The sequence below is a fragment of the Lissotriton helveticus genome, chromosome 9 (genome assembly GCF_964261635.1).
Source record: "Lissotriton helveticus chromosome 9, aLisHel1.1, whole genome shotgun sequence".
Lineage (NCBI taxonomy): Eukaryota > Metazoa > Chordata > Amphibia > Caudata > Salamandridae > Lissotriton > Lissotriton helveticus.
In genome coordinates this window covers 70,000,735-70,028,492 of record NC_136070.1, presented here as the reverse complement: position 1 = coordinate 70,028,492, position 27,758 = coordinate 70,000,735, and the positions used below count along the sequence as shown (strand labels likewise).

The 27,758-nt window shown below is 44.0% G+C and overlaps 1 protein-coding gene across 2 annotated transcripts in view; it reads right to left on the bottom strand.

The window, feature by feature from the left end:
• Positions 1-27,758, bottom strand: part of RGS6 (regulator of G protein signaling 6) — a 1,203,707-nt gene that overhangs the window by 314,831 nt on the left and 861,118 nt on the right. For both annotated transcript variants that reach the window (XM_078659475.1, XM_078659476.1), the window contains exons 5-8: positions 16,341-16,447; positions 13,924-13,975; positions 7,412-7,476; positions 2,619-2,695 (exon numbers count right to left, since the gene is read on the bottom strand). In XM_078659475.1, the coding sequence (XP_078515601.1) occupies positions 2,619-2,695; positions 7,412-7,476; positions 13,924-13,975; positions 16,341-16,447 (301 nt within the window). The remainder of the gene's footprint in view (positions 1-2,618; positions 2,696-7,411; positions 7,477-13,923; positions 13,976-16,340; positions 16,448-27,758) is intronic.

Sequence of the window (27,758 nt, the reverse complement as noted above, 5' to 3'; positions counted from 1 at the left end):
ATGTCCCAAATTAAAACCAAGAAGCCACCCCTCCCCCAATTCCTCAGTAGAAACCTAGCAGTGAGTGCCTTCTACCTCACACAATAAGTACTGTTGTAAGCCAACCCCTTGATGTGCTGCTGCCACTTTAAGAAATTTGCAGTAGTAGGTGGAGTCACCTGAAGGTTCTAATTCTTCTCTGGCACTGGGGGGTTTATGCTTTTGTTAACAGAGAAAGAGGAGATTGGATCTGAGACCTGCCATGGAAGCTGGATGCCAGAATGTTTTTGCCTCTGGTGCAGGCAGATGGACTTATTCTCTACTCGGAGACCAGAACTTCCAGAACATTCTTTATAGTTCCTTTCCCACCTGAGCAATAGAGCTATTGCCACCCACCAGTAGAGAAGACCTATGGATGTTGACACCATCTCCATGGGGTGCAGGCATCCTTCCCTGAAGCTTTGGGGAAGAATAGAGACTGCGCGGTCAGAAAGGTAGCCGAGAGCGCGAGTCAAGCACCAAACATGAGTAGGGCGGGAACCGCTCCCACCGCCAAAGAATCCAAATGCATCAAGAAGGATGCCAGAAAGAAGGATTATGGGGAAAAAACAAGGATTCCGGACTGCAACGCAGTGTTGCGTGATCCCCTGAGTGAGATGCGGTGGCATAAACACCGGGCCCCAATCTGGCCCACTTTTTAAAGCCTGCCCCGCCCACTGCCCCGCTGTAACCACAAGACCTGCAATATTGCCAGTGGCTTGATAATAAACTACAGCAGGCCATGTCCTCCAACCAGGGCAAATATCCTTGTGTCCCGCCACACCAGAAAATGGCACCCACTCCCGCTGTGGCCCCACATATCCTGTGGGCTGCCCCATTCGGGGAGCGCATTGCGGCACTTGTTTATCGTCCACCGACTGAATGTGTTATAGATCTATGCATACTAAGGCCACATTGTTCAGCTGACATCTTTGTAAACTTCCATGAATCTCCCATTTAGCCACTTCACTGATATCTAAATCAACCACTGTCTAGGTCTCCTCCCGGGGGGGGGGGGCCATGACATGAAGCGGTGCAAGGTATGTGCTCCTTTACTCAGGCTGGCACTATTCAAACAGAGTTTTGACTCCTTTGAGAAACCAATTTAGTGGAGAGATCCCTAGATTTGCTACTTCCAGCCAAAGAATGCCACAGCCAAGTGCCCCTAAAAACTAGGCCATGGCGGCAAATTCCTATCCGCTCGTGTAATTTGCGGAATTTGGGTAATTTCGTGTTCCGCAGAGATCGAGAAATTGCCCAAAATTCTGCGTTCTACGTCTTCGCGAAATTTTTTTGCTTGTTCGCGTTCTCAAAATGCATGTTCGCGAGATATTTCCGCCCGAGCAGGCAAACAGCGATTGCGAACAGGAAAAAGGCATCGCGAACAAGCAATTCCGCATGTTCACGGAATTTCTGCGTGTTCGCGGAGATTGTTTTCCGTTTCGCTGAGATTTGCGTAACACGATTATGCGAATTCCACCCACCCCAACTAAAACCACATATGTGCTCCAAATCCACAAACAAGACTTCTGGTCTAGCGACTGGTACAAAATTAAGTCAGGCATGATGCCACACTTTGCAGTATAATGACATTAGGGAGAGACTTCCTACATGACTTGGGATATTTAGTAGACCTCTTTCAGAGTACAGAAAGACAGATAATAATTGTAGATAATGACCACTAAGTATTAAAGGACAAAATGTAAATTGTGGCTTCAAAGATTAACTAGGTTTAACATCGTGTTCCTTTGTGAAGATTGCAAAGTTTGTCCACTTTGTATATCTTTACCTGTTAGCAACAATAATGGTGTAGGTCGGGACTATGGAAGCCAGAATATTGACCAGCACAACTTGCCAACCAGAATATCCATGGACAAAATATCAAACTATGGGCCAGATGTATCAACATTGGATTTTGCGAGTCTATAATAGCGAATTTTACTGATTCGCTATTATAGACTCGGAAAATGCAATGTATGTAGGTTTCTGCAAACAGTTTGCAATTCCTACGCATTCCTTAATTGTGACTCGCAAATTGCGAGTCACAAATAAGGAATGGCTTCCTATTAATTTGCATAGGCATAGACGCCAATAGGAATGAATGGGAATTGCATGCGCAATTTACGAGTACCCAATAGGTACTCGCAAATTGCGCATGCAATTGCAAGGGTGCAAGAGTGCCAAAAGGACACCCTGTTGCACCCCTGAAATATGCATGTGTGCACATGTGGTGCACATACATGCCCTATGGGCATGTTTGTGCACTACAAGGCACTTAGAAAAATGCAAAATTGTGCATTTTTCTAAGGATTTGCAATTTACCACCAACTTGAAATTGGTGGTAAAATGCGATTCCTTAAAGCAGGGTCGCAAATTTAAAAGTGCTTCCTGCATTGCATTTAGGGAATCGCAAATTACGAATCTCTAAATGCATTTGCAAAATAGGTAATCGCAAAAATTGCAATTCCCTATTTTGCAATTGCCTTTTGGGATGATACATCCCAAAAGGCTTTTTTCCTGTTCGCAAACGGGAAAACGCTTGATACATCTGGCCCTATAGGTCTACATACACTTTTCCATTACTACACATAAAAACCTACTTGACTTGCGCCTCGGCTTGCATAAATATAAACTCCCATTTCCGTGCAAACGCCCTTTGCAGTCGTGCTAGGTTTTCCTGAAATGAGAACGAAAAGAAGAGCAAAAACAATATTTAGGATGCGTACAGTTGCTGACGTTTTTAAACAAAACAGGGGCATTTTTCAGAGATGGAGTTGTCTAGCGTGCACTGAGTCATTGCAAACACTTTCTCTTCCTCCACTCTGATGGCCAGTGCACACGGCTTGTGAGCCATCACCAAGATGACAACAATTAACAACTAACATTTCTCTGGATTAGAAACTGCATGCAACTAACACCTACTCTGATAATGTTGCACAATGTAAAACTAACTAGAACTCTTACAACTAGCACTAAAAATGAACAGTAGGCTCCATTGGGTGGCATTCTGCCCGACAATTTGCCCGTGTATGGATTTTTCACTTTTATGCGGTGTCATTTTACTGTGGCAGAATGCGGACTCTATCGCAATGCAGTCAAGTCATCATCATCCCCAGCACAGATCCATGTAAATGTAGTTCATATTTAATTAGTTGTGGAGTGCTGACATACCCCACCATCCCCAGCCTCCTACTGCAGTGGCCTCCATTGATTTTGGGTCAGATTGCGTTGGAGATTGGCTAGCTCTAGCTTCTCAAAGTTTAGTAAGTGTAAACACTGGGCATGACTCACAAAGGTAAACTTACACTTTTAGGTACACACAAACTACGTGCTGAGTTTTATGACTCCATACTCCCTATACTTATGAGTGCGGAATTGTTTGCATTTGCGGCCTGTGCAGTTAGAGTGGTGGGGTGGTGGAACCAGGTGGGGGGATTTCGATGGACAATGATGGCCAACAGGCTCCAGGTTTTGATGAATGATGCTGCCCGTTTGATCTTTAGACTTCCCAGGAGGTCTAGAGCCACTCCCCTACTACAAAGCCTACATTGGCTTCCAATTAAAGAGAGAGTGGAATTTAAGAGCTTGTGTACAGCTCATAAGGCAATTTACGGTAAGGCTCCAGCCTATATCAAGGAGCGCCTACAGCTGTACTGTCCGATGAGATCACTTCGGTCCTCGGACTCGCAGCTGCTGACCTGCTCTCGCTATAGGCTAGCAACGAAGGGAGGGAGAGCCTTCTCAGTACTGGTTCCCCAGTTGTGGAACAGTCTGCCTGGAGGGCTGCGCGAGGAAGGAAACCTCCTAAGATTCCGAAAGAGCTTAAAAACGCTATTGTTTAGGAGAAGCCTGAGCATAGCATAACCGGAATGCTGCTCTTTGCTCTGACTTTGTTATGTTGTTGTCCTGTACCATCTTTTCCTGGCGCTTAGAGACCTGCAGGTGATTAGGCGCGGTATAAAATTTAAATAACAATAACAATAACAATAACAATGACGAGGGGAAATGATTTAATTTTCCCTCGTCATCTTCTGTCGAAATCACCCCCCCCCCACACTTGGCCCCAACCACTCTCACCTACATGGGCCGCGACTGATCCTTTCCCCCAATTGCGGAGTCTCTAGGTGCGATGGACTTTACGCACAGATCCATAAAACTCCGTACTTAGGGCCCTATTAGGATGGTGGACGGACCTGCATCCGTCCGCCACCCCAGAGGTGGAGGGACCGTCCGCAGGGGCAGCGGCGGTCCCTCCGAGCAAATTAGGATGTGACCGCCAGCCTGGCGGTCACAACCTGTATGTTTAACATTGCGGAGGGTGCTGCTTGAAGCAACACCCGCCGCAATGTTAAAAATGCAAGCAGTGCATTTGCATGCACAAAGCGGCAGGCACCGCGCGGTGCCTGCCGCTTCGTGCATGCAAATGCAGGGGGGTACCATAGGTACCCCCCATGTGCACCCCAACCCCCCTTCACCCTGGGGGCCCGCAACGGGCCCCCAAAGAAAAGACCGTATCCGAAAGGCATATCCCTAAGCAAATCCTCATATGGCTGGCGGTGTCTGATAGACACCGCCACCATATTAGAGCTTTTCCGCCGCGGTCTCGTGGCGGAAAAGCGGCGGACGGTCTCCACGTCCGCAGATGACCCCCCCGCCATCCTAATCTGGCAGGGGGTAATTTCTCTGAACGCAGCGGTGAATCCGCATCCTCCGGGCCAGCGGTGGCTTCCGCCGGCCCGGAGGATGCGGATTCACCGCAATCGTAATCGGGCCCTAAGTTTGGCATACCTAAAAGCATTAAGCCTACACAAAAGTGTATGTTTACCTTTGTGAAGGGGGTGGAGAGGACACCCATGCATATTGTGCTGCTCTACCAAATAGCTGCTCATTTCCACCATTGTAAAGTTACCATATTTGCACTTTTTTTGCTTCAGTGTATTTCCGCCATTTTGTGGGCCTTGTTTTGCTTATGACGTCACAATGGTAGAGCTGTTCTCTCTCTGCATTGGTAAAGCACCACTGCAAGTGGGGGGAGAGGACAGGAGTCTGCAACTGTGACGTCATCAGCAGATACAGTTTCACAAAAATGGATTCTTGCACCAAGATAACAAAAGACTTAAGGGGAAAAAGATCAGGATACTTTTTAAAGAAAGACTAAATTCAAATTTGACAGAAAGTCAACAAGAAGCGCTGTGCATAGTATACTTATCTTGTCTAATGTAATTAATTTTCCCTCTTATTGTCTCAGTATTTAGGATGTGACGTCTGCAGGGGTGGCGTGAGACCTCGCCTCCACTTTAAAGGGCTGCTCTTGCACTGGAGGTAGCAGCATCACTGGCCTGGGACAAAAAGAGGCCTTTAACGAGCACACATCATCCCATCTCTGCTCTGATGAAGGAGACACTCACTGGACCACTTGCTTCCCAAAGAGAGGCCTGGTGCGGCTCCACAGGGCCAGCCTTGGCGTGTGCCATGTGCTTGCAACAAGTGTGCAGCAAGAAATCTCTCCTTACCTATGGATGTCGCACACTCACCCATTACACGCCAACCTGAGAGTAAACCTAGGTGTGCACCTTACAAGAGGTTTCTACATGTATACACGTTAAGTTTGTACAATGCATCTTTTATAAAGTCATCATTTAGGAGCAGTTATAGTAAAACCAGGGCCTCAGCGGTTCTGAGCAGTAAATGTGCAGGATGAACCGGTAAATATACAATGCATGTATATTTTGGCAAATGTAAATAGGAAGGAATGCAGTCCTGCAGTTGCATAGAAAACATGTACCATAGGTCACAGAACCTGTTGGCAATTCTACGAGAAGGGGGCAGGGCTCCAAAGACCAGCGCTTGGAGGTGCAGAACAGGGCTATAGAAGCAGAATTATTTGGAGACGGTGAGCGAATTAGGGTGTTAGAAAGTGTCCCACGGGATTAGTACCAGCCTGGCCCTTTACTGGCTGCATGGAATGTTTGCACAGAAGTACGACCTGAGGTATAAACGTACATTGCACGTGATCCTCAGTGTATTACCTTGTAATGCATAACTCATATATAGTAGTGCACTGTACTTGGGAATATTTGAAAAAGTAATTCATTTACAGACACACACGCAGAGTTAGCCCCTTGGTGACCTCATCATCCTTGACCTGTTGGTATAATAGGACAGAGTTCTATTCCACCCCATCAATGAGGTTTAAAATGAAGGAGTTCCTCTGATCTATAGGTTTAAGAAGCAGAAATGTCTTTACAAAGAAACACGACCAATAATGACCCCCTCCTCCAACATAAAATATCTTTTCAGACAGACTGCTCTGAAATTTAAAGTCTGAAACCAGACATTTTATGGCAAACTGAACTAAATCCTATAATCAAAAAGTATAAGGCTGGATTCATTTGTTTTACAAACCTCAAATGTCATCCAGGGTTTCTTGAGCCATTAATAAATCTCTCTCTCTCTCTCTCTCTCTCTCTCTCTCTCTCTCTCTCTCTCTCTCTCTCTCTCTCTCTCTCGCATACAAAGGCACCATAAGCCCTAATGAGAGCAAAGAAATTCCCTAGTAACAAAAAAGGGCCCATACCTGGGGTTAAGAGGGTCCCTCGGGCCCTTGGGACTCCATGAGGCACTATTGATAGCCACGCCCCTGCTATTTTTCTCTTTCTCTCTCACACATTCCCCCTCTGTCTCTTCGTCCTTTTCTCTATCGATTTTTTGCAAATACTCCCACCACGCTGCTTGCTGTATTGCATGAATTGATTCATAGTGTAGCGAAGATCACTGTGCAGTTGACTATCCATCAATATTGGTTTTTAGCCCTGTTCTTATTCCAAGGTCCAGAAAATGGGGTTACACATTATGCATTTTTTTGTTTTGTACTACTGTAAATAATAGAGAAAATCCACTTTGCACCACGTTTGCTAATTGTGTAATAGAGACAGAGCAATCACAATATTCTACAAAACAAAGTTTTGCAACTGAGCAAAAAGAAAAACGATTTTGTCATATTTTTTGGCATGTCTTCACTTTTCACATTGAAAATATAAGACTACTTTTGAGGCAAAACCGGGTTATTGCTGTCTTTTTTTAAATATAGGTTATTTGAGGTCTTATTTAATAAAACTCAATTTCAAACTTAAAAATAATCTGTATTAGACTTCTTTTGTACTGGTTTTACAGTCCACTTCCTTTTTTTGCCCTGTTGCAAACACGGTCATGTAATATTGACTGGCGTGTTGCACTCTCTGTCAGAGAAGGAGCAAACTCTGTGCAAATGGATTTGCTGGTTTTCTCTGGTGAAAGTTTTCTGTAATATGGCCCCTGGTGTCCAGTGCTAACCAGTCCATATAAAGCCTCCCCTGTCCAACAACCACCCCAGACTATAACTGAGTATACCTACGGCTTCATAATCCGCCAGCTCCAACCGCGCTTTGTTTTGCATGGTCCGCTTACATAGATAGATAGCTGAGGAAGCAAAAATTTTAATAGTCAATGTATTAGAAAAAAAGGTAGAACTTTTCATTGAATTGATATTACAAAAGATCTTAGAATAGGGACACCCATGCAAACATACATATATGAGTGGTTTTGTAATTTATGGGAGTCTCCCCTGTCATATATAGGGAGTATGGGGGGGATAAAGGGGTACTTCCTTTACATTTTTAAAAACATTGATGGTCTTACCATAGAAACTGCCAGCGTTATTAATCCTGTATTGGTAAAAGTATTCATAATCTTTTAAATAAACCTGAAACCTGAAATCATTGTCCTGATCATGATGTACCTGGACATGACTGTGGTGCAATCCTTGTGTTCAGCCTCCTCGCAATATAGGTGACGCCGCAGGACTCAAAGATGGCCACTGTGCACACCTCTTAAATATCAAAACAGGTATCCCGGGCTTTCAAGATGGCTGCGTTATGGTATGGTTCCAGGTTCATTCGGAACCCCTATCCAGAACTTATTATGCTTATTTCTACAATTTTTTATTTGATGAAATAATTGACTGAGTTAAACTTTATATTCTATGGTACTGGGAACTGCAACAAAGAATGAACATACTTGAACAGGAAAGAGATACTGTTGCTTCCAAACTTGACTCAAGTTTTATTCCATTTGTCTGCCGGGGTGCCTGCGCACGTTAGTGGCAGACAACTTCTTCTATAGTTGCCCAGACCTTGGACAAACACTGGGAGATGCTTCCCACTTCTGATTTGTGGACTGGGCCCATTGTAGTGAGGGCACGGTTCTGCTTGCACACATTGCTATGTTAGCATAAGTGAGTTAGTTGCTCAAACACCATTTTGCTGCTTTAGCACACAACACTACATGCCTCTGTTCTTATGAAGACAAACTGCTTGCTTTCCTTCCCATGAGAAAGGTCTGTTTTTCACATCTCTAGACTTACACTGTGACCTCAAGTCTGCACAGAGTTTTCAAGGTTAAATAACAATGTATGCTGTTGATTCAGGTTGATCGGCCCAAGCTCTAGACACAACACTCAAACAGCTGTTCATTTCTGAAACTTGGGTGCTTTTAATATTGCATTGTATGCATGAGACTAGCACTTTGGGGAAAACCTTTGCATCGACAAAGAGCTATTCTGATCTCGGATGTGATTCACTTCACCTGATTTTGAAGTTATGGGGTTCCCCGTTTAAACCTAGAGATCTTCTATTATTATAATACCTAGCTCCTAGCAAGGGGAGGGTGGCACACAAGGCACTATAGACCTGGTTCCACTATCATTAAAATATGATTTCTCCCTTTGTATTTTATGGAATTGTAACAATGCTGATTGTATTGCTTGGATGCATCTTTTTACTTATGTTAGCAAAGATACTGCATCTTAGAGCAGGAAGTTAAAATAAACATTTTAAACTATACCGTGTCTCTGATTACACACATTGTGGACTTTTATGAGAATAAAAACGAAAGAGAGGTCTTGATTCCCACTATTCCTGAGAGGTTCCTAAGTTGCTTGTTCTGGGTTGTCTAATCATTGGTAGCTTCGCTGTAGTACGGAGAACGAATGAGACACTGAAGCTAGTCGGATTGGGGTTCTAGGCACTGAGGTGGGTTTTTGGTACACCACAATACACCGAGGTCCTGGTTTCCTGTGCATAGTTCTGTGCATGAGCAGAATCCCCGCAACACCATGATGCAAGTGTACACATCCTAAGGGTGTCCATAGACACTTCTACGTAACCTATATGGGCATCATTATGGCAGCCAGGAGCATAAATATGTACAATATCATGAACATAGTATCTGCATTCTTCACTGACAACAATGTATTGAATGAGTAAAACACTGACATGGTGTAAGCTACATATTTCCATTCAAATTAACAAAGTGCATAAGTGTGAGTAGTTACGTCAGTTAGATGTAAATATGTTACTTACTTGCAATAGTGGTCACCAGAGAATTGTTCTTGGTGACCACTTACAAATGTCAACATCAGGAAAAGACGCAAATAGCTTGTCTCTTAAATTGTGTAAACTATGTTTTTTCCTCCTTCACCCAGACACAACTATGCTTACACTTTAACCGTCAGCTCTTGATGGTCAACAAGAAAGCAGTCTGTGTCCGCGTAGACAAACTCTAAATGAGGGAAGCAGGGAGGGTGGACGTTGAGTACAGTGATCACCATTGGAGTAGTAAAGGTTCAAAAGGCGCTAACGCAATGAAGGAAATGCCCCCCCTCTATTTGCAGCTTAGGTAAAGGAATACAGCAGACTGCTGGGCACAGGTGCAACTTCACTCCTGCTGATCACAGACATCTCACTCTGCACAGAAAACATAGAAGAAGTGGAGGTCTCGAGCCACAGGTGACCTGCATTTTAGAGTACACGAGCAATACTACTGTAGGACTCCTTTTTGTACTACAAGTCGGGAACTGCATTTTGTAGCATGTGAGTAGTACTACTGTAGAACTACTTCAATCGGACATAGAGTTCTGGAACAGACATAAAGTGTAAACGCCATGTTGGGAATACTAAAAAGTATGTTGCGGTCTAGTGTTTCCTTTTCTGTAACTGTGAATGGAGGCGTGTGTCAGCTTCCTTTAGAACCCAATGGGCTGAGGAACCTGCACATGAAACTGATGCTGAGTCAGTACCGACATCATCATGGAAGCCATGTTGGTTAGAATGTCGATGACCCGGGTATGTTTATTCATTTCAATCACAGATATGTGAGGCAGGAGTCATGCTTCCTTGTTTCCCTCTCAGGAACTGCAAAGTCGGATGAGTCCTCTTTAATCAAGGGAGACCCTCGTGATAGAACCGGGTGAACTTGATAAACTTAAACATATTTCTATGGGATATTACAGAAGTCATTGTGCTATAAAGACATTACTGGAATGCTACAACAATGGATGGGTTCATAATTAAAGGCTCAAGCACCCTTCAGACTGTGGGCAGCACTTGTCTTTCTTTTTAACCCCTTCCATGCTCATGACGAGCTCAGCTCGTCATGGCATATACCTCTCAGGTGCTCATGACAAGCTGAGCTCGTCATGACCACACCCGTTTTCGTTGCTGTCCAGCACAGGAGGGGAAAGCACCGAGCAGCGATATGGTTAAAAGACTATTTTCTAGGTGCCAACCAGAACAAACACAGCCCTCAGTTGTCTGCATACATTGTCTACACTATGTGAACTCAGATTACATACATCAAAGGAGATGCCTTCTGCACCATTTTCAATATATATCCCACTGGCTGTCACCAGTAGGTAGTTATAGTTTGGATCATGTTTCCATTGAAAAAGTGCTTTTAGACTTGCCGATATCTTTGCCACCATTTGCTGAACTGTCACAAAATTGTGCCCAAAAAGTGGCACAGTGCGTCGTGTTGAGCATTGAATCCATGTTCAGGATCAGGGAACAAGCAGATTCTGTTACCATTTTCTCATGAACTAATCTTGTAGTATCTGTTACACATTCAGCACCCCTTGCTGTATGATCCAGTGCTATATGAAGATACATTATTATCAATCTACATATAACCTGTTGCAAATGGGCAGATTGGTGAACTTTTCCAACACAATGCAATACTATATGGGGGTAAATGAGATGCAAAGGTAGGTTTTGGAAATGCATGCCAGTGCCAGGATTTTCTTGGAAAATCACAGCATTACATTTTTGTATGGTTGCAGGAGAACCTTATTTGCATTGCATTTCCTTTGCCTCTGCCCTGACACTTGGCTGTGAAACACCACCACTGTAACCCAGGTGGAAGCTGCTGATTGCATTTTGTATGCACGCACAGACAATGAACCAGGCCCTTCCAGTCAATCATTTGTAAATCAGGTGCATATTAAGACCTTTTCTGGAAGTACATTTTGGATTCGTCCACCTTGGCTAAGTTATAAAGAAGATAGGGCCATATGTATCATCCAAATTCGCATTCGCCAAGGCGGAAATTCACAGAATTTCGGCCTTTGCGAATGCGAATTTGCTAAATGGGATGTATGAATGAAAATCCGGTGCAAAATAAGGAATCGCAAAATTTGCGATTCCTTATTTTGCAATTGCATTTAAGGAATCGTAAATTTTGCGATTCCTTAAATGCAATGTATGAAGCTAAAAAAAATTGCTAATTGTCCCTAAGGAATCGCAAATTACCACCAACTTCAAGTTGGTGGTAATTTGCGAATTTCTTGAAAAATGCCCATTTTTGCATTTTTCAAAGTGCCATGTGGCACACATGCGTCACATGGCCCTTTGAAAAATGCAAAAATGGGCATTTTTCAAGAAACAAGGTGTCCTTTGGACACCCCTGCACCCTTGAAATTATTCTCAATTTGCGATTAGCAAACTGCGAATCGCAAATTGAGAATAAATTCCCATTCCAGAAATGAATGGGAAAGTATTCCTTAATTGCGAATGCGCAATTTGCGAATTCGCAGTTAAGGAATAGCAAGAAATCGCTATAAAATTGCGATTTTCTTGATACATACCAATTAGCGATTTTGTAATAGCGATTTCTTAAAAATCGCTATTACAGAATCGCTAATTGGTACCTTGATACATATGGCCCATTGTGCTTTGATTACAAGCACAAGTAGAATAGGAGCTGCACATACTTCTTTCCTCACAAATTCATGCATGCTGTAAGTAAAAGGAGATTTGAAGTGTAGGGGAAGGACGCAGTCAGTGAGGGTCGTTCAGTTTTTCTGCTTTTCCCACAGCTTGGACAAGAACCCTAGTGCCCAGTCCTGGCTCTTGGACTAGACAGGGTTTTTGATGTCGCAAGTGATTGTGGGCATTTTGTGAACAGATAGTGCCAGGTGGGCTGTTGGCAGAGTAGTGACATTTACAGGCAATGGAGTCAAGATCTTTTTCTTCATTAAACATTTTTAAGACTATATTTCCGAGAAGTAAAGGTGCCCTGGTCGGTAGTGGCAAAGCAGGAACTAATGCAGGACGTACGATTAAAACGCCCACTAGCAAAATTCGATGAACCTCGGGAGAAAGCTTGTGTCGTTTCACCCATGGATAATCCATGCAATGTTAAAAAAAATTATGCATTTTCTGTAAATTACACTGGTGCTGCTGTCTGTGTGAAAAATAGCAAAACACACAAGATGATGGACGGAATGTTGCACAATGGCAAAACATTCACCCCCAGTCACAGATCTGGGTTTAATCCATCGTTATTTTGCCCACCAAGCCACCCCAGTTCAGACATGGCCATATGCAAATCAGTCTTGACCCGGTGCCTCATGGGAACAGTCCAGCCCGAACTGCCAAGCTATGTCTTCCCTGGACTGGAATCAAGCATCCTAGGACCAGTTTTTGGCCAGCTGCCGTCTTCCGCCAGGTAGCTTGACTCTAGTGGCGTAGTGAGCACGGGACCCACGTCTGGGCATACCCTTCCCACATAGGGTGAACAGCAAAACACACAAGATGATGGACGGAATGTTGCACAATGGCAAAACATTCACCCCCAGTCACAGATCTGGGTGTAATCCATCGTTATTTTGCTCACCAAGCCACCCCAGTTCAGACATGGCCATATGCAAATCAGTCTTGACCCTGTGGCTCATGGGAACAGTCCAGCCTGAACTGTGAAAAATAGGCCTGGGCGATGAACTCCGCTCTGTTTGCTGAGTTTCCGAGCTCCGCGGAGATTCCGAAAAAAAGCACTCGGCGAAGTGGCGAGCGAGTAAAATCCAACACTAGACGACCTCCCGGCAAGATTTCTCAATGCAGGCGGTCACGGATGGTCGCGACCGCTTGCGTTGAGAAATCATCCGTTCGTGTGGAGGAAGCTGCCGCTCAAGTAGAAAATCTACTCGAACGGCGGAAAGAAGCGGCACCCTCTTGTGCTGTGCATGGTGCAGTTCGTGCTGATTTTCCAGCACGACAAACACCTGCTGCTAAAAATCAGCACAAACTCCATGACCCAACGCACACCACTGTTTGCGGAACTCGCCGTAGTGCAGTGGAGTTTTTGGGTAAGACAGAACTCAGCGAACCACGCCCAGGACTAGTGAAACTGTACACAAGACCTCACGTGAACTGTCATGCAAAATCCTTGCTCAGTGTACTTGACCGTTGTTTGCTTGACATTTACTTCCGAGAATACTGTATCAAGAAGCATAAGAAAACCACAAATTATGCGAAATACGTAACCCTCCATAATCTGCATGCACATGAGAATTCTTGCATGCAAAAAGATATTTGCCCTGCCTACGGTCGTTATCTGTAGTTACCTCCATGCGCTGCAACAAAATCAATCATGTGAGATACACGGAAACTCAGCCCTCCCCAACCTGCTGCAGAGGGACCGGATTGGAGCCAATGGGAAGGGGATCTGTTAGCAGTTTGGAACCCACTATTCACACACAAGAGCTCTAGCCATTCTCGTATCTGTGTATAAAGCAGATAAAGGTAACATTCTTACCATAGTCTGTATTTTCTGGTTCCCAGCAGTTTGAAGGCCAAAAATAAGGTGACTGCATAATATGAAAGCAGAAAAAAATAATTAATAAATCACTACAGTTAATTCTGAAAGTAAGAGACAACTCATAAAACAACTTAACTTCACAACTTCAGAAGAGCAGGTTTCTTAAAATGATTGAGCAGAAGCAACCATTTTTTTAAATTTCTTTTTATTGTGCATTTTTAATAAACAACCACAACTTGGACAAAACACGAATCACGTGCTTCGGAGTGTGGGCATTGAAGAGAGAATTGAATGATCTTAAGTTATGGAGTGGCCTGGCTTCTAGAATCCGGATATTTAGAACCCCCCATTCCCCAGCATTTATCCCATTTGAGGCTCTCCATCCTAGGCCTGTGTTTCCCTCTACGTGCCCTGGGGGCATCGGGGTTGGGTGTGCGGACTAGCTCTCAGTATGTGGACTTCCCTATTGATTCTTCAACCAACCCTGCCATGGACCTCGAATTATCTTAAAATTTCGAGAGCATCCCCTTGCTTGGGGTGGTTTCTTCGACCTGTCTACATCACTCCATATTAGCTACCGACTCCCTCACTGACGGGACCGCTACTCTCCCCCAGTACCAAATTAAGTGCCTGATTTAGATCTTGGCGGACGGGTAATTTCCTCACAACAGAAACGGATATCCCGCCCGCCGAAATAAAAATCCCATAGGACATAATGGGATTTATATTTCGGCGAACAGACTATCCGTTGTGACCGAGTAACTCATCTGCCAAGATCTAAATCAGGCTCTATTTCTCTTCCTATCCAATGCCCGTGCTATGTTGAAGAAAAGTAGTGCGTATCTTCTCAGAGTTGGGCTCTCCAGATGCAAAGGGCGATCAGTATCAAGGGAACCCCAGTGACTTGTGAGATCTCGTGTTGTACACCCAACCAAAATAACCCCACTCTTGGGCAGTCCCAGATTGTGTGTATTAATGCCTCCTGCCGACAACATCCTCTTTGGCACTGCTCATGCCCATCACGTACAGTCGCGTCTGTGTAAAATAAGCCTGATGTTGTAGTTTTAGCTGGATCAATCTGAAGCCAGCCTGGATAGGCACCTCCACTGGGTATCTCTAAGTTGTGCATCTTCTGGTAGAACCAAAGGCAGTGGCGGCTGGCAGGGAATGGTGGTGAACAGGCAGAAGAAGGTGGGGGTTTAGGAAAAAGAAAATAAAACTTACCTGGTGGTTGCCATGGCCAGCAACTGCCTCTCCTCCAGCAGAAACCAGGAAACACAAAGCCTCCCAAAATCCCCTGACCAATCACAACGCTGCCTTACAGCAGCGTTGTGATTGGTCAGAGCGCCGTGTTTTGGTGCTCCGAGAAGGACTGGGAGACTGGACATGTTCTCCACCCAGTCTGTAGAATACAACCTGTGGAGAACATGCACAGTGTGCATGACGGTTTCGGCGGTCCAAGACTGCTGGTCAAACCGTCATGCGCACTTAAGGTGAAGCCACCACTCCTCCTCCCTCGATGTCAGGGGAGCCCAGCCCCGCCCCTGACCACACGCCCTATTGTTCAAACTGTTCCCTGAATCCTCTCCAGTGGCGCAGACAGGCAGAGTCTTAAGTGGTTGAGCCAGTAGAAAAGATGGATAAAACGTGTCTATGGGTTGATCCAGTGTGTGTGGGTCATGGAAGGAGGGTTCAAATACAGCTAATGTGGCCTTTGATTCAAAGCAAAACTACAGTCACTCATCCATCAAAAGGCACAGGATTCATCATTCAGAGTAGTAGTCTAACTGCACGCTTTATCGTATCCTTACATCGCATGACAATAATATGCCACCTAGCCACTACACCGTAAGGTAAGTATGGGCAAGTAGAGGTGAAAGAAAGCATAATATTTATATTTTATCATTGATGATGTAGTGCTATGCAATGTAGTAGATGTGATATCACTGTAGATCAAACTCATCAACCTCAGTGCGGTGTCATACAACCGTTCCTCTTGAAGGGTACTACCTTGTTTAACAATATCACCCCTGATTTGTCCTTTTTTGCACTTGAATAGGGAATAACTTGCTTGCTGACCACAAATTTTCCATATTTTTATTCAAGAGTAGTTGAGTAGTTATCACCAGTTTCTTGATGGTAGTACTGGTCACAGTTGTTCTGTGATATAATATAATAATAATGAAATGCTGCATTACCCTGAAGAACATTGTGTTTAATCCGATTGGCAATCCGATTACTGTACTTTTTAGGACACTTTTTTGTTGCTGTAACTGATGGCTTTGGTGTTTCTATGGAGAGGATAGTTGCACATAGGGCTGAAGCATTTGATAGGACTAAGATGTATTATGACATCTTTGGTTAGTACCACAGCCGCCTGGGAGAGTTTACTCCAGAAGAAAACATTAACCTACCTGGAAGCGGTAAAAGGTGCCGTCATCCTTCAGGGTAAGGACATGGTCGGATATTGGGAAGATGTATCCCTGGGCTGCAATTAGGCTTCCTACATGGATTGCTTCACCTGAAAGAAGAGGAAGAGAGATTACAGTTTAGCAGCCTAGCTTAGACAACAGACATATGTGAAAAAGACAGCAGTGAGGTGGAAAAGGGACAAAGAGACCACCAAACTAACTTAAGAAATGTAAGACTAGAGTAATAATGATCAATTCAGCATTCGGACTTGTTTTCGTTAAACAGATGAGGTTGAGAGTTAAACATCCAACAATCACTGGTCAGTTGCCCCCTCTGAATTCTTTCTCTATATGTAACTGGCCCTACAATCCGATGATTCATAAAAGCCACCAATTACAGTTCATCTCAGTCACATTATTAAAACTTTTGGGCTTGAGGGAATGAATACAAACTTCCAGAACACCGCCCATCCTGAAGCACTGCAAGCAAATATCTAGCCACAACATATCAACACACTAGACAACCACACAACACAGGTCCCATATGCACAAACTAGTCACCCAGTAAGGAACTGACTAAGCTGAAATGAATGTACCATAACCTTGAAGAACCGCAATGCAAATTAGTAGAAGTGATGACAATATCAATTGCAAAGGACATATTAGAAGTTTCCATAAGGCATTCAAGAGAACAAAAAACCCAAGGAAGAATTTTAAAATCTGTCAGGAGATGGCGATCCGCTATGCATATAATAAGTTCCCAAAGTGACACAAGCATATAAAACCTCCTGATGTTAAAAATCACCAGCATCTGCAAGTCTACCCCATGTAACTCACTGTCCTGGTCTTACCCACTGGAATTTTATTTGCTCCCCACACCACATAAAATCAGTCGTTTAGGTTTCCTTTGCTAATGCTCAATTCAAGGTTTTGGAGGAGGTTTTGGCGTGGTTTGGGTAGCCATTAATGTGGATGACTTATAGGAGAACTCTCCTGGGGACCCAGAAAAAACTCCGGGCTTCCATCACTGAAAAGCAAGCTAAAGAATTAGGATCAGTTCTCTTGACACTTAAGAGATTTCATTCAGGCTGATTATGCAGCTAGCACAGGATGGTCATATTTTTAAGTTGAAACAATAAATAAGCTAAACTAAATTAAATGAAACCAGTTTTATCATCCATAAAGCTTTATCCTACCAAAGATGACTTAAATCTAATAAGGAAGGTATTGAATTCAGGTCATAAATGTGTCATAAATAGCTAGAATGTTATAGTTTTTATAAAGGCAAATGTAAAATAGAAGGAAGAATGTAATGTGTATTAGAAATGTCTCTACTTTTATGATAAAAGGGATAGTTTGTATGGTCTTAGTAGCGTTTAAGTCATTTAATTCAGATAGTACGGCAATTATCAATTATAGATCCATTCATGGTGAGTTTATAATATTTTTTTTTACAAAAGGTGCTTTAGCAATCTCCGTAACATAAGAAAGCCATTAAAGTCTTCTAATTTGAAAACCTGTCAAAAATTATTTAAATAACACGAATCATACTCCTTTTTGTTAAGGTCACTTTTCCTTTGTCACTTCAATACTTGCCCAAAACGTTCCATTTTTTAAATATGTAAGCATTGTAAATGTATTTAGTTATTGCTACATTTATATTCTTAAATATATATCTCTTCTATATTCAATATTATGGTACTGGGCATTAATGCCTAGTATGTTTTAAACATTAAGGGCCAGATGTAGGTAATTTAAATTTACCACCTCTTAAATACCGATTCATACCGAATCGGTATTTAAGAGGTGGTAAAATAGAGGGGGGGAGATGTAGGTATTTCAGGGTCGGTAAATACCAAATCGTTAAGATTCGGTATTTACCGATTCTGTAAATACCGATTCGGTATTGCCCATTGATTCCTATGGGCCTTGCAGCCCATAGGAATCAATGGGCAATACCGATTCTGTAATTACAGAATCGGTAAATACCGATTTTAGCAAGGGTGCAGGGGGTGTCACTTTGACACCCTCTGGCACCCCAAAAATAGGCATGTGCGCAATGTGGCACACAGACATGCCCTAAGGGCATGTCTGTCTGTCACATGGCACAGGTGTGCATGCACACATGTGCATGCACACCTGGATTTGGTATTTTACCACCCAATTGGATTGGGTGGTAAAATACCGATTCTTAAAGCCCTGTGGCACTCTGACATGTGCCAGCTACATCTGCATTTACAGAATCGGTATTTTACCGAGTCTGTATTTACCGATTCGGTAATTTTACCGAATCGGTAAATACAGAATCGGTAAAATACCGATTCTGTAAATGCATGCCCTACATCTCAAAATCCAATTACCGGTCGGTAACAGCCGAATTCGGCCGTTACCGACCGGTAATTGGCCACCTACATCTGCCCCTTAGTTCTTTGAATTGTACTTTCTGATTACTGGTTGTATGTTTTCTATCCTGTGGAACCAAAGAAGTCAGGTAGTGGGAATTCACTTGATTTATCTGTTGATATTACAATGTTTATTCATTGGGAAGCTTCACTTATTACTTATTTGTATATTTTGCAGTTTTATACAGTGGAAACATATCTTAGTGTACAACAATAAGGCCAAAACTAAATGTGCATAAAGATGCTTAAAAATAGTCTATAAAACCCACCGATAGAAGGGTATGTAATAAATACAAATACATACTTAAAAACACATCATAAAATAATATGACATTAAAGCGTTGCCCAGTGGTATTACAATAGAAACATCCCATGAATGAGACATAAATAAGATAGATTTGAAACATATTGAACACAGATTCAAAGCAAAAACACTTGTTTAAATGGAGGATTATGGAGGAGCAACAAACAGCAATATAGTACAAGAGTGATAAAAAAGGACAATAAATCATGAATGGGAGGTGAGGTGGATGAAAAAAGCCGGTGAGGAATGTGGAACATAAAGAGAAGAAAGGAGAGGTGGAATGGTAAATCAGTATGTAGCACTAAATCAGATAAGCAAGTGAGAAGAAATGACATAGTCAGAAAGATCCAGGTTAAAAATATATCTTGAAAAGAAGATATAAGATCCTATCTGAACATCACATGAGAAGTAGTTGTGCATAGGACAGGAGGAAGTAAATTCGAAATGTTCATAGCACAGGCATAGAATGATGGAACCACAGTGTGAAGCATTTCAACAGCTAAGGAATCTAGCAGCAAGGATTGAGTGCTGCAGAGAGAATGTTCACCTTCAAAGATATTCAACTTTTAGTCAAAGAAAGGGTGGCACCCATATGCAAAATAATATGAGTAAAAAATTAGTCCTATAGATCGATTGAGGTAGTGTCAATAGGAAGCCACTGGAGTATTTTCCAATGGAGGTCATAATATCAATTGTTATCAACTTTTTTGCTGATAATTACAGCGGGGAGTATTTATAGTTTCGCGGGTGGAATATTCCAGTAAAATGTGATGGATATCCCATCTGCTGTATTTCAGGTGTCATAGACTGTATGCATATGCAATGAGGTGCACACAACATCCACAATGTTAAGGAGCGGAGTGCGCTGTAGCATTGATGGCTGCCTTCAGTGGCGCAAAGTGCATTTTTTGGTAAACCTGGAAAGAGGGAGTTGCCATAGTCAACTTTTGTGCTAACGAGTGATTGTGCTACAGCTATGCGATTCTGCACAGGCTGCATCTGTTCTATGCCCGAGATAATCTCAATTGAAATCGTGCACAATGGTCCTGGTGGGGGATTATGGATTGTATCTGTTTGCTTAGGGGATGTGTAATGATTTTGAATATGTCATAATTACAGGATCACAACCCAGAATGTTGCAAGAGTCAATCTAGCATTGCACTGGGGTGTTGGAGATTCAGGGCATGATTTAGAGTTTGGTGTTGACTATCCATCTAATCTTGAATAATCAGGAGTGAACCACCAAGGTTTTAGATGTCATCATGAAAAGATATTTAAAGAGAAGCCTGAGTATCACTCACACACCTTCAAGGTAGGGATACAAGAGAGTTGTACTCCTGAGCAGCTCCTAGTGAAAAACTGGAGAAAGAGTTGCCTATATCAAAAGACATGGCTTGGCAGTTAGGGCTGGACTGTTCCCATGAGGCACAGGGTCAGACTGATTTGCATATGGCCATGTCTGAACTGGGGTGGCGGAGTGAGCTAAAGAATGATAATGGATTAAACCCAGATCAGTTGACTGGGGGTGAGTGCTTGCAATGTTCAACACTCCATCCATCATCCCCTTTGGATTTGCGTTGTTCGCCCTAAATTGGCAGGGTATGCCCAGACGTGGATCCCTTGCTTACGTTGCCACTGGATTCAAGTTAGCCTGGCTGATTATGGCTGATTAGCCAGAAACCAGTTCAGGATGCTTGTGTCCGGTCCAGGGAAGACATGGCTTGGCAGTTCGGGCTGGACTATTCCCATGAGGCAGAGGGTCAGACTGATTTGCATATGGCCATGTCTGAACTGCAGTGGTGGAGTGAGCTAAAGAATGATGATGGATTAAACCCAGATCAGTTGACTGGGGGTGAGTGCTTGCAATGTTCAACACTCCGTCCATCATCCCCTTTGGTTTCATCCCCTTTGGTTTTGCCTTGTTTGCCCTAAGTTGGCAGGGTATGCCCAGACATGGGTCCCTTTCTCACTTTGTCACTGGATTCAAGCCAGCCTGGCTGATGATGGCTGATTAGCCAGAAACCGGTCCCATGATGCTTGTTTCCGGTCCAGGGCAGACATGGTTTGGCAGTTCGGACTGGACTGTTCCCATGAGGCACAGGGTCAGACTGATTTGCATATGGCCATGTCTGAACTGGGGTGGCGGAGTGAGCTAAAGAATGATGATGGATTAAACCCAGATCAGTTGACTGGGTGTGAGTGCTTGCAATGTTCAACACTCCGTCATCATTCCCTTTGGTTTTGCTTTGTTTGCCCTAAGTTAGCAGGGTATGCCCAGATGTGGGTCCCTTGCTCACGTTGGGCCCGATTCACAGAACTAACTTAAGACAAAATCCTAAACGTACTACTTTTGGTATTCACAGAATTTAGGATTTTGTCTTAAGTTTGTCTTAAGACAGACTTAAGACGGACTTAAGACAGACTTAGGTTAGGATTCTGTCTTAAGTCTGTCTTAAGTCTGTCTTAAGACAAACTTAAGACAAAATCCTAAATTCTGTGAATACCAAAAGTAGTAAGTTTAGGATTTTGTCTTAAGTTAGTTCTGTGAATCGGGCCCTTTGCCACTGGATTCAAGCTAGCCTGGCTGATGACGGCTGATTAGCCAGAAACCGGTTCCAGGATGCTTGTTTCCGGTCCAGGGAAGACATGGCTTGGCAGTTCGGGCTGAACTGTTCCCATGAGGCACAGGGTCATACTGATTTGCATATGGCCATGTCTGAACTGGGGTGGCGGAGTGAGCTAAAGAATGATGATGGATTAAACCCAGATCAGTTGACTGTGGGTGAGTGCTTGCAATGTTCAACACTCCGTCCTTCATCCCCTTTGGGTTTGCTTTGTTCACCCTATGTTGGCAGGGTATGCCCAGACGTGGGTCCCTTGCTCACTTTGCCACTGGATTCAAGCTAGCCTGGCTGATGACGGCTGATTAGCTAGAAACCGGTGCCAGGATGATTGCTTCCGGTCCAGGGAAGACATGGCTTGGCAGTTCGAGCTGGACTGTTCCCATGAGGCACAGGGTCAGACTGATTTGCATATGGCCATGTCTGAACTGGGGTGGCGGAGTGAGCTAAAGAATGATAATGGATTAAACCCAGATCAGTTGACTGGGGGTGAGTGCTTGCAATGTTCAACACTCCATCCATCATCCCCTTTGGATTTGCTTTGTTCGCCCTAAATTGGCAGGGTATGCCCAGACGTGGGTTCCTTGCTTACTTTGCCACTGGATTCAAGCTAGCCTGGCTGATTATGGCTGATTAGCCAGAAACCAGTTCAGGATGCTTGTGTCCGGTCCAGGGAAGACATGGCTTGGCAGTTCGGGCTGGACTATTCCCATGAGGCAGAGGGTCAGACTGATTTGCATATGGCCTTGTCTGAACTGCAGTGGAGGAGTGAGCTAAAGAATGATGATGGATTAAATCCAGATCAGTTGACTGGGGGTGAGTGCTTGCAATGTTCAACACTCCGTCCATCATCCCCTTTGGTTTCATCCCCTTTGGTTTTGCCTTGTTTGCCCTAAGTTGGCAGGGTATGCCCAGACGTGGGTCCCTTGCTCACTTTGCCACTGGATTCAAGCTAGCCTGGCTGATGATGGCTGATTAGCCAGAAACCGGTCCCATGATGCTTGTTTCCGGTCCAGGGCATACATGGCTTGGCAGTTCGGGCTGGACTGTTCCCATGAGGCACAGGGTCATACTGATTTGCATATGGCCATGTCTGAACTGGGGTGGCAGAGTGAGCTAAAGAATGATGATGGATTAAACCCAGATCACTTGACTGGGGGTGAGTGCTTGCAATTTTCAACACTCTGTCTATCATCCCCTTTGGTTTTGCTTTGTTTGCCCTAAGTTGGCAGGGTATGCCCAGACGTGGGTCCCTTGATCACTTTGCCACTGGATTCAAGCTAGCCTGGCTGATGATGGCTGATTAGCCAGAAACCGGTCTCAGGATGCTTTTTTCTGGTCCAGGGAAGACATGGCTTGGCAGTTCGAGCTGGACTGTTTCCATGAGGCACAGGGTCAGACTGATTTGCATATGGCCATGTCTGAACTGGGGTGGCGGAGTGAGCTAAAGAATGATGATGGATTAAACCCAGATCAGTTGACTGGGTGTGAGTGCTTGCAATGTTCAACACTCCGTCCATCATTCCCTTTGGTTTTGCTTTGTTTGCCCTAAGTAAGCAGGGTATGCCCAGACGTGGGTCCCTTGCTCACGTTGGGCCCGATTCACAGAACTAACTTAAGAAAAAATCCTAAACTTACTACTTTTGGTATTCACAGAATTTAGGATTTTGTCTTAAGTTTGTCTTAAGACAGACTTAAGACAGACTTAAGACAGACTTATTAGGATTCTGTCTTAAGTCTGTCTTAAGTCTGTCTTAAGACAAACTTAAGAAAAAATCCTAACTTCTGTGAATACCAAAAGTAGTAAGTTTAGGATTTTGTCTTAAGTTAGTTCTGTGAATCTGGCCCTTTGCCACTGGATTCAAGCTAGCCTGGCTGATGATGGCTGATTAGCCAGAAACCGGTTCCAGGATGCTTGTTTCCGGTCCAGGGAAGACATGGCTTGGCAGTTCGGGCTGGACTGTTCCCATGAGGCCAGGATCATACTGATTCGCATATGGCCATGTCTGAACTGGGGTGGCGGAGTGAGCTAAAGAATGATGATGGATTAAACCCAGATCAGTTGACTGTGGGTGAGGGCTTGCAATGTTCAACACTCCGTCCTTCATCCACTTTGGGTTTGCTTTGTTCGCCCTATGGTGGCAGGGTATGCCCAGACGTGGGTCCCTTGCTCACTTTGCCACTGGATTCAAGCTAGCCTGGCTGATGATGGCTGATTAGCCAGAAACTGGTTCAGGATGCTGGTTTCCGGTCCGGGGAAGACATGGCATGGCAGTTCGGGCTGGACTGTTCCCATGAGGCCCAGGGTCATACTGATTTGCATATGGCCATGTCTGAACTGGGGTGGCGGAGTGGGCTAAAGAATGATGATGTATTAAACCCAGATCAGTTGACTGGGGGTGAGTGCTTGCAATGTTCAACACTCCGTCCTTCATCCCCTTTGGGTTTGCTTTGTTCGCCCTATGTTGGCAGGGTATGCCCAGACGTGGGTCCGTTGCTCACTTTGCCACTGGATTCAAGCTAGCCTGGCTGATGACGGCTGATTAGCCAGAAACCGGCTCAGGATGCTTGTTTCCGGTCCGGGGAAGACATGGCTTGGCACTTCGGGCTAGACTATTCCCATGAGGAACAGGGTCAGACTGTTTTGCAGATGGCCATGTCTGAACTGCGGTGGCGGAGTGAGCTAAAGAATGATGATGGATTAAACCCAGATCAGTTGACTGGGGGTGAGTGCTTGCAATGTTCAACACTCCGTCGATCATCTCCCTAGGTTTCATCCCCTTGGGTTTTACTTTGTTTGCCCTAAGTTGGCAGGGTATGCCCAGACGTGGGTCCCTTGCTCACTTTGATACTGGATTCAAGTTAGCATGGCAGATGATGGCTGATTAGCTAGAAACCGGTCCCAGGATGATTGCTTCCGGTCCAGGGAAGACATGGCTTGGCAGTTCGGGCTGGACTGTTCCCATGAGGCACAGGGTCATACTGATTTGCATATGGCCATGTCTGAACTGGGGTGGCGGAGTGAGCTAAAGAATGATGATGAATTAAACCAAGATCAGTTGACTGAGGGTGAGTGCTTGCAATGTACAACACTCTGTCCATCATCCCCTTTGGTTTTGCTTTGTTCGCCCTAAGTTGGCAGGGTATGCCCAGAATTGGGTACCTTGCTCACTTTGTAACTGGATTCAAGCTAGCATGGCTGATGACGGCTGATTAGCCAGAAACCGGTCCCAGGATGCTTTTTTTCGGACCAGGGAAGACATGGCTTGGCAGTTCAGGCTGGACTGTTCCCATGAGGCACATGGTCAGATTGATTTGCATATGGCCATGTCTGAACTGGGGTGGTGGAGTGAGCTGAAGAATGATGATGGATTAAACCCAGATCAGTTGACTGGTTGTGAGTGCTTGCAATGTTCAACACTCCGTGCATCATCCCCTTTGGTTTTCCTTTGTTTGCCCTAAGTTGGCAGGGTGTGCCCAGACAGGGGTCCCTTGCTCACTTTGCCACTGGATTCAAGCTAGCCTGGCTGATGACGCCTAATTAGCCAGAAACCTGTCCCAGAATGCTTGTTTCTAGTCCAGGGAAGACATGGCTTGGCAGTTCGGGCTGGACTGTTCCCATGAGGCACTGGGTCATACTGATTTGCATATGGCCATGTCTGAACTGGGGTGGCGGAGTGAGCTAAAGAATGATGATGGATTAAACCCAGATCAGTTGACTGGGGGTGAGTGCTTGCAATGTTCAACACTCCGTCCATCATTCCCTTTGGTTTTGCTTGATATCAATTTACTATCATTGATTGGTTAAACTGTAAGTCAGCCAGATGAGAACTAAGCCATCAATACCTATCTACCCTCAAAGGGGTAGTAATAAGAGTAGAATGAATAACCATCAAGAAAACACCAAATAGGTGCCAGCGCTGCGACCACCTCTAGCAAGGTGGTTTCAGTTCTACATTTCTGATAGAGTTCTAATTAGAACTCATAAATTAGTTCATATTAATTGATATGTTGTTTCAGTTGTGAGGCCTCACAACTTTGCATACCTTTTGCAAGGAAAAGTTGGAGGAAAACATGGCCAATATTAAGGCAATCTGGAAAGATACTGTAAAGTAAGAGAAGAATTCACCAGATAGACGTGTTGTACAGTGGATGAGGCCTGCTTATCAGTTCTTAAACTTCAACAAAAGTCCAAAACCTGGGTGTCCAAAAAGGCAAAAAAAAACTGGGAGAGCACCATTGGCATGTAGAGTGTCTAAAAACAGATCTATAGGAATGCAGTGCCATTTCAAGATGAAAGGGAGTGGTAGGACAGATGTGGGATTACTGGTCAGTCAGCCTCGCACAGACATGACAAGTCTGGGTCTGTTGTTGCACATATATTTTTACCCCCAAAAATATAATTTAACAGCATCAATAGGAGGGAGACAGGAGTCACCAGGCATTTAGAGACTGCCAGGCTCACTGATTTACTATCCTAAGGAGAAGAGGGCGGATTTAACAAAACTGTTGAACTCCTTTTGGTTCTGCCAGTGTAGGATACAGAAGATCACTGAATGGGTGGAGTGTAAATCTCACCCAGAACAACAGAGGAGAGGAACTGGAAGGATGAAATGTGATCCTCCTGAATCCAGGAAGCTTCTGGATGAGAGGCTGTTTGATAGTCATTTCTCTTGAAGAGCTTTACTCAGTTGCTCTCAACTTTTTACTGCAACTGGCTATAAGGATAGTAGTATACATTCATATCTTTCTGTATTTTTGTATAAGTCAAATCACAAAGGAGCTTTGGGATAGAATCTTTGTTTAAGTACTTTCTTTACATTAATAAAAAGTACTGCACCTCTGTGGAGAGTTTCCTTGTCATAAGGCTTGTAGGTAGCGCCTTAATGCCCAGTATCTTTGAGGAGAGTAGAGGAACAGGAGAAGGACTATATAGAGACACTTCATGCCAACTAACAAAATTTGGGGTGCTACTTTCTGAACCTGAGAGGCAGACATTACATACACCAGACACAGTGGTTTCAGGGAAGTACTCTTCTCGTTTGCTTGTATAACAAGTACTGATGTTTAGGACCCCTTTCGATCCACCAGGTTAACACAATTAAAGTTTCTTCTGATCATAAACTCAAGGACTGAACTTATGGAGCTTCTTGAGGCTTTTATTTTAAATTGCCAGAAGTTCACTCCTCGGTGATAAGTGTAACACGCCATAGCACAAAAGAGTTGGTTCCAGTCACTCATTCACCTTTCTCTATGGTGTGCCTGGTGGCTATAGCATCTGTGAATTACAGAGAAGTTGCAACTTTCAACAAAACACTCATTAAAAACTTAATGAGACATAAGAGACACCTGCTGATGGAATAATTAACCTGTGCTGCAATAGGACAGAGCAGGTATCGCTCACGGGCGGCATCCCGCCAGCGCATGAATATGCATTGAGAGGTACTGCGATATCCTGGTGGGTAGAGTAAACTCATTCAGCAATGGCAGAAAGAGAACTATTTACTTTAATACAGCACAACCCATAGAGATTCTTTACATTCTATACTAACAAGGTCAAAAGTTTAAAAAAACAGATAGGATGGTATATTAGTTGGGACCCACAAATCTCTTCTATAAATGTTTAAGGAGTTGTACATGTAGAGGAGGCACTTTTGTGACCATAAACTCATCAACACAGTTTGCATGTATCTCACTTTACTTAAGCATGTGGAAGAGTGCAAATGTGTTTAGCTCATCACTAAAAATAATATTTTATTTGCAATGCACAAAAAGTAAAATTTCTAGCCTTTTGCTGTAATTTGGCTTTGCCAATAGAGGGCACCCTAACACTGCTGCCTTGCCTATCCTAATGGAATTGCCATCACTGGGAGTGGTATACAATAGAGAAGTTGAGTGTATGGAGGCTGGATATTGGCGGATGCTGCAGAAAATTCAAAAGCAAAATAGAAGGGTAGTAGTCTGCGAGGACAGGGTAGTTAGTGTAATACCACTTATATTTTCCAAAATAACAACATCAGGGATTTAGGGCAGTGTCAGAGTGACAGTGGGAGGGAAAAGAAGGCATTGGAACCTGCAGTACTAATCTATACAC